The 7641-nt window shown below is 46.3% G+C and overlaps 1 protein-coding gene across 2 annotated transcripts; it reads left to right on the top strand.

The window, feature by feature from the left end:
• The first annotated feature begins 212 nt into the window (after positions 1-212).
• ADPGK (ADP dependent glucokinase) lies at positions 213-7412 on the top strand. Of its 2 annotated transcripts, none has more exons than XM_068696496.1 (7): positions 213-521; positions 2708-2933; positions 4159-4221; positions 4728-4848; positions 5361-5557; positions 5746-5844; positions 6414-7412. In XM_068696496.1, exons 1-7 carry the CDS (start codon positions 307-309, stop codon positions 6960-6962), a joined length of 1470 nt encoding a protein of 489 aa, XP_068552597.1. In that variant the 5' UTR covers positions 213-306; the 3' UTR covers positions 6963-7412. The 2 variants fall into 2 exon arrangements, with proteins under 2 accessions (XP_068552597.1, XP_068552596.1); XM_068696495.1 differs by having other exon boundaries at positions 214-521; positions 6411-7412.
• The last annotated feature ends 229 nt before the right edge of the window (positions 7413-7641 follow it).

Below are 7641 nucleotides of genomic sequence, written 5' to 3'. Positions count from 1 at the left end.
GCCGAGGACCGCCCACGCCCGCCATTTCCCCTCACGAAGCGCCGCCGCGCTGGCGCTCCCCCGGCCCTATTCCCGTAGCTCAGCTACGCCCGCCGCGCCGCAGCGCTCTACTGGAGATACGCAAAATGCGCAGCGTTAGGAGAGGCTGCGCACTCGGCGTGAGGCCCGCCTCGATTCCCGAAGCGGCTTTACGGCAGCCGGCGCCCGGCGGAGGCGGGGCGCTACGGAGGCGGCGTAAGGAGGGGCGGCCGCCCGCCTGCCCTCCCGCCCGCCTTCCCCTCAGACGTGGCGGTGGGGGCGGCCGCGATGTGGCGGCGGGCGCTGTGCGTGGGGCTGCTGGCCCTGGCGCTGGGCTACCTGTGCCTGCTGGGCCCTCAGCTGCCCCCCTCGGCCCTGCGGCTCCTCCCCGCCTCGCTGCTGGGGGGGCTGCGCCGGGCCGGCTCCCTCGAGAGCCGCATGGTGGCGGCCTGGCAGGCGGCCATCGTCCGCCCGGCGCGGGGCTGGGCGCGCGTCGCCGTCGGGTAGGTCAGGGACGTGTGAGGGGGGGGCACCGAGGGGACAAACGGGAGAGGGAAGGGCGAGGAGCAAGTGGGAGGCTACCTGTGGGGAAACCCAACGCCCTCTCTCTTTTTAAGCTGCAAAGAGGGTAAGGGGAAAGTTCAGGAATATCTTCCTGAGGCGGATCTTCAGAGCTGGGTTTAAGCGTGGCCATGGATCTCGCTGTTATATATATAGCGCTTGACTCACTTTGGCTTAAATAAAAGGATGCGATGGGATAACTTGACTTTGATGCGAGGTTTGGCCTCCGAGTGTTGCAAAAAGGTATTCAGTGTAATGGCTGCATAGCTGCTGTGGGATCAGCTGGAGTCTTGCTCTTGCATTATGGTCGATGCAAACTTTCTCCCCTGAATACAGAACATTTCTAGTGTCCCCTTTAGTCTTATGCCATGCCCTCGTTGGAAAAGAGACAGTTATCTTCAGCTTAGCCCTTTCTTCTTTGCTTTAAAGGGACTGAATACATAGAAATAGCTAGATACACATAATAGATACACAACCCAAAGGCCCAGGGCCTCAATGTTCCACAGCAAAATAAGTTCATTAGCAGCATCTCCCTGCTGTTAGGGCAGATTATTAAAAGCAAGAAGTGTGTTAGCAGAGGAGTGGCAGGGAGGGAGAAGAAAGACAGCTGGAGGATGATTAGAAGGGTCTCACTTGAAAGAGCTGTGACTTGTTTTCTGTCCCTTTGCATCTTTAATGATTCATTAAAACATAAGATTGCTGCCCTTTTGCTGCAGTGAGGTTGTGGCTAAAATGCTGTTGAAAATTATTGTTTCTTTCTTTTTTTTTTTGTCTGCTGTGCAAGGGGATTTTTCTCCCTTAGTATGTGATGCACAGTGCAGCGGATTTCCAATCAAACAGGAGCTGCGTTAAAAGTGCACTGAAAACCCCTGAGGTTTTTAATGTCCTTTATTCAGTGTGATGCACACTTCACGTGTTGCAGCCCAAGTCGTGCATGAAAGGTCACCGATGAGGAGGAAAGGCCATGCGGTTCGAGCTGACATTGGTATTTGGAGTGTTGTGGACAGATGCAGAGCAAGCTGAAGATCCTGGGAAAGCTTTATAGGTTGTTTGGATCACTGTCATGGAAGCATGGGGCAGAGAAACAGCAAATGCCCTTAGAGCAGTTCCAGAAGATGCTATAGCAATTGTTCATGTGATCTCAGTAAATATTTTGTTTATATTACTGTCTCTCTGAAACCAAGGAATAGGAATGAAGGCAAGCAGTCATAAACTTCCCCTAAAATACATCAGTAGAGCATGTAAGACGTTTCCTGCAGGCCTGGTTCCAGCACAGAAACTGTCCTGTTCTTTGCTCTGACTTGGGCTCCGCTGTGTTTAAATTGCTCTCATTTATAAAAAGTTTATAAAACTGGAAGGTTTGAGCAGCAGGTCTGATGTCACCTAAGGCTGAATCTGCCAAAATGGTTCTTGTAATTTCCCAAGTGGTGCTGGATTTTTCTCCTGCTTTGCCATTTGAGAGAAGGAGACATGCCACTTCTGGAAATTGGGGATGGTTCTTTTCAAACTGCAGTCTTCGAATGTTTTGACTGAAAAGTGGCTCTCTTGACTTCTTGTAAACAGAATCACTCCAGGTACAGGGTGTTTGTGTATGTGCTTTTGCTTTTTATTAGCAGTAGTTGAAACTCAAGAGGCTGATCTAGTGGGCTGAAATACTTTCAGTTTTAACAGTTCTGAATTGCCTGCAGGTTTTAAACCAGAACTAGAACAATAAAGGCTTCTTTATTTTAAGAATTAAAAGTTAAAAATGCTATTATTATGGTGCCTCCTCTTTTTTCTGAGTAAGCCTAAACAGCAAGCAAAGTGCAAAATGTAACAACATTTACAACCACCTTTGAACATGAAGAACTTACACTTTGTTTTGATTCAGCAGAATGTTCAAAATCCAACTCTTCAGTGCTGTGATGGAGCACAATAAAGAGAAAGCACTTCAGTAAAAATTCAGAAAATTCATATCCCCGTGGTTTTTTCTGTTTTGTTTTGTTTTTTAACTTGTTTGTTTTTCCTGAGGGCTGCCCAGATTTAACAGCAGACATCACTGGCTGGGAAGTGAAGTCATTGTATTGTCTCCCAGGCGCCCTAACGTATGCTGGCTTTCCCCGCAGTGCATTTTCCTTCTCTCTTTCAGCGTCAACGCCTGCGTGGACGTGGTTCTGTCTGGCGTGAAGTTGCTGGAGGCGCTTGGTCTCGAACCTGGGGATGGAAAAAACCACGCTGTACTGGCCTCCCAGCAGGACCTGAGGGAAGCATTTATGCACTTCATGGAGAAAGGGGCGGCTGCCGAGCGCTTCTTCAGCGATGCGGAGTCTTTCCATCACATAGCACGGACAGCCTCAGAGTACCCAGGTGCCCAGGTATGTCCTCCATGGGAAGACAGGTTTTGAGAAGTACAGTTCTTGCATTGTTGGTGACTCTTGTTCTCTGTCTAGTGAGAGCTCTGATCATTTAGGAAAAAACAGAGAACAGAACTCTGCACCTGTCCCAAACTGAAAGGTTTTGAACGGTCTGTCCCTTGCTTGCCTTTTCCAAATTGAAATACCAGCCCAAGACTACCTCTGTAAGGATAGTACTAAAGACATTTTCATGTTTCATGGGAGCCAGGTGGGATTGATGCTGTAAAAGAGGCTCTAACATCTTGTAGTGAGAGAGGAAGTAAGGAAAAAATCCACACATGAGAAGTTATGAACATGCTGATCAGCTCTAGGACCTTAATGCAGGGTTTAAATTCTCTCTAGAAGTAGGGATGATGAGAAGAACTCAGTGATTTTCCTGAAGCTTTGCTTTGCAAAAGCAAAGTTCTGTTGCTATGTATGTAGTTCTTTATGCTGGGTCTTCTGAATCTAGCTGCATATCTGCTTCACAGCTCATTTCTACAGACTATTTAATGCTGCCTTATATGCAGTTTGCCAGCTGCTTTTGAAAATCTGACCTTTTATTGGTCAGGACTTCTGCGTGTTGGTCTATTTCTCGATGTTTGCTACGTGGGCTTTCTGGCATCACTTGATTATCAGCTGTATCTTTCTACAGCTTGTTTTCTGTCACCTCTTGGCACCTGTGATCCTCGTGACAGATCTATGTTCTTTAGTTTCAGAGCTCACGTAGGTGTTTTCTTACTTGAAAGTTCGACCTTTCTTACCTGAAGAAACTTTCACAGTTCTGCTCGCTTTGTGTGGGCATAGATGGCAGGTTTAACCCTGAAATACTGTAGTTTTCGAATGACTGCTTGTCTGCCTGCTGATTTAAAAAAAAAAAAAAAAAAAAAAAGTTACCAATTGCCAGTGCAGAAAATCTGCACTGAAGTAGGAGGGAGTGTTAAAAATCAGTTGATTTGTTGATTTGCATAGGGCTGTCAGTTACCTGAAGGCAAATATTTAGACTTTAAGAAGAGAACACTTAAGTTGTTGGCATCTCACAGTAAATTGTAAAATTGTTTTATCTTCATCCCCGCTAAGCTTTCCTAAATTCTCTAATGCTGGAACCTTTCTAGAAGCTAAAATCTGAAGCCTGTACTAAGGATTAAGCTCATGTAAAGCTATCAAAGCAAGGGAATGCCCATACCTGCCTTGATCTGTTTTACAGCTTTACGTAGGAGGAAACGCTGCTCTCATTGGTCAGAAGCTTGCAGCAAATCCAGACCTGAAGGTAGGTGTGTCAAAAGTTATACGCTATTCACTCGGCTTTAAGGAGTCTCAAACCTGTTATTTAGGTAATGGTTTACAGCTTACTGCTCCCTTTTCTAATAAAACAAATATGGATCCCAGTGCTGTGCTGACCCTCTTAATTTTTGCTTATTTAATAAAGGTGGCTTCTTTTCAAATGTTCATGTGGAGGCCAAATTGTTGGAAACAGACTAGTGTAAGGTCCTCCATCTTCCAGTGAGCTTGCAAGAGTAAAGAGAGTTTGGTTCTAAAGCTGCGATGGCTTATGTATTTCTGTACCGTGCATAACAAATCCTGAAAGGAAATATTTTCCTGTATGAGAACTATCTTGCTCATCAGCAACTACTGGGAAGAGATGAAATGCGGGACTAATGCATGCATAGAATGGCTTCACACAAAATGAGATGGCTACTTTTACATTTCAGATAGCACTGAAATGCTGGCAGGGGACATGGCAGGGGATCCTTGATTGTTTTCATTGTTTTCTAGATCCTCCTTTGTGGCCCAGTTGGTCCCAAGCTCCACGAACTGCTTGATGACAATGTGGTTGTGCCACCTGAATCCATGCAGGAAAGAGATGAATTCCATCTCATCTTGGAGTATCAAGCAGGTACCGTGCCAAAGGCTGAATGTTGGATGGAACCCTGATCATCACTAAGAGATTCCTGGGTTTACAGTTTTCTTTTTTTTTGAATTGGTTAAAAGGACTGTGTAAGTTATCAGTACTGGCAGCTGTCACTGGGCTAATCTGGTAATTCTGTGCGCTGCAGGGAGCTGTGGTAGGTGAGCAAACATCTTAAACTCCTTTGAAACTTTATTCCTTTGTAATGCAGTTACTGTAAATACTGACTTATGCTGCTGTGCTGCCATCCTCTTGGTTCTGTATTCTTGTGCACTGTGGCCTATAAAAACCAGGTATACTTGGTATACTTTTTGTTTTGTGGTATATATCCTAAGCAGACCTAGGGGTATAATTCTGCTGCCAATAGCTGTTAATTGGGTGCAGTCATGGTATGAAACCATGCCTTCAGATTCCAGCAGGATATCCCAAAATAATCTGTAGATAAGTGGTTTGATTGGCTTCTCTTCTGAGTTGGTTTGCTCCTCTTTGCTTTGCCCTAGGTGAAGAGTGGGGACAGGTGAAAGCGCCCAATGCCAACCGCTTTATCTTCTCCCACGACCTATCAAACGGCGCCTTAAATATGCTGGAAGTGTTCGTGTCCAGCTTGGATGAATTTCAACCGGATCTTGTGGTGCTCTCAGGACTTCACATGATGGAAGGCCAGAGCAAGGAGATGCGACACAGACGACTTATGGAGGTAAGATACTTAGATCTCCTTCATTTCCATCCCAACAAGTGATCCATAGCAAACTCTGGGCTTCCCAGGCTTGAACTTATCATAAGGTGCATCTTCCTATCTCCCACAGTATGAAAGCCTTCGTTACTTCTATTTCTTTTAAAACACGTTTTAGGTGTTGTTTTTCACCTTTTCCTCTACCCCTGCAGGCTGTGGCCTCCATCTCTGACATCCCTACTGACATTCCAATACACCTGGAGTTGGCCAGTATGACTGACCAGGATTTTATGAGCAACATTGTGCATCAGGTAACAAAAAGGACGTGCTCTTTTCATCAGTTTCCTTTTCTTTAGTATTACGATGCACAAACTGATAGATAAATACAGAAATAAAAAAAAAAATATGAGGTTTATCATTATTAAAATTGAAAACATGGATTTAATGTCTGCTAATGCATTCTGAACAGATTTTCTTTACTGAGCTTACCAGTCTCCTCTGGGCAGCAGAGAACTGCAATGACTTGTGGCCTAGCAGAGGCCAGATTTGTTTTCTTTAGCTCAGAGGATAGAAAGGTCTGATTGTGAGGTTTCACATAGGAGGTATCTTAAAAAGCTTTTGGTTGATCATCAATTCAGGGTTTTTGCAGTATTTCTTTCCTGCAAATCCCAATGTTTAAGTTGACACAGCTCTAATCCCAGCATTATGTTTCATGTGGATGTGATGTTCTGTTGCTCTTTAATGTCAAAGTGCACCTCTAGAAAAAGAATTTCAGAAATAGCCAGCAGGCTGTGATGCACTTGGGTAAAAACAGTGCTGTGAAGGAGAACCCAGAAGTCCGATCTGTCTCTGAAGGAAGAACTCTTGTTCCTGTTAGCAGGTCTTTCCCCTGGTGAACTCCATCGGGCTGAACGAGCAGGAGCTGCTCTTCCTCACGCAGTCGGCCTCTGGTCCCCACGCCTCCCTTGCTTCCTGGAACGGCATCCCCGATGTGGGCGTAGTCAGCGACATCCTCTTCTGGGTCCTGAAGGAGCACGGGAAGACCGCAGACCGGGCCTCTGATCTCACACGCATCCACTTCCACACCCTGGCCTACCACATCCTTGCCACGGTGGACGGGTTCTGGGGCAACCAGGTTGCTGCCGTGGCTGCTGGAGCTAGAGCTGCAGGGGCTCAGGCTTGCGCGACTGAAACCATCGACACCAGCAAAGTCTTTCTGAAGGCTCCTCTGGAATTTGTGACCTCCCAGATAGAGGCACCTTCCAAAATATCCTTAAATCCAGATGAGCCAGTAGTGCATTGGCACAGAGAAGGCATCTCATTCCACTTCACACCCGTTTTGGTGTGTAAGGATCCTGTCCGGACCGTGGGACTCGGGGATGCTATTTCAGCTGAAGGACTGCTATATTCAGAAGTGTATCCTCAGTAGGAGACCAAGGCCCCCCTTTGTCTCCAGTACTGTATGGTGTCTGAGGAACCATGCTCTTCTCATTAGGATTTCAGGCAGCGGTGATATAGGAACAGAATCAGGGTGTGCTACGTTTTCTGGACATAACTGTAAAAGAGCCAAAGAATAATTCCAGGTATAAACTGTCAGATACATTCCAGTCACTTTGCAGCGACTAAAACATTTCATGTTGAAGTGCAGAGGTTTTAGTATTTAATGTGAAAATTGGCTTTTCTTTGTCTTGAGCATGCGGGGAGGGAAACAAATGCCAAAATCCCTGTCTGGAGTAGGTTTGCTCTGTGGGTCTTGTCTGTTAGTGCTGGAAAGTGCTACAGCCAGGAGAATTTTGTGTGTGTGGATCCCAGGCTGAGCACAGCAGTGCTTGGCCCTGCCTTGCTTCTGATAAAGTAAAAATAAAAGGCTCTTGCATTATCTCCTCTCAGCACATTGCTACATGGCAAGAGCAAACCTTGCGTTTGCTTGGTGCGATGATGAAATCTGTTACTGACAAAATTACCTCTCAACCTCAGCGCCCCTCGAGCTGGAGGGAGCCGCAGCCCTGAAATGTGACGCATGCTGTACCTCCTCCCCACGTGCACAGAGGAAACCAGACTCAAGGCAGCGTAGGTGATTTTGGGTCTCTTGTCTCTGTGATTATTGG

This window comes from Anas acuta, chromosome 12 (assembly GCF_963932015.1).
Source record: "Anas acuta chromosome 12, bAnaAcu1.1, whole genome shotgun sequence".
NCBI lineage: Eukaryota > Metazoa > Chordata > Aves > Anseriformes > Anatidae > Anas > Anas acuta.
Note: the sequence above shows the minus strand (reverse complement) of the source record. Positions and strands in the feature narration are given on the sequence as shown.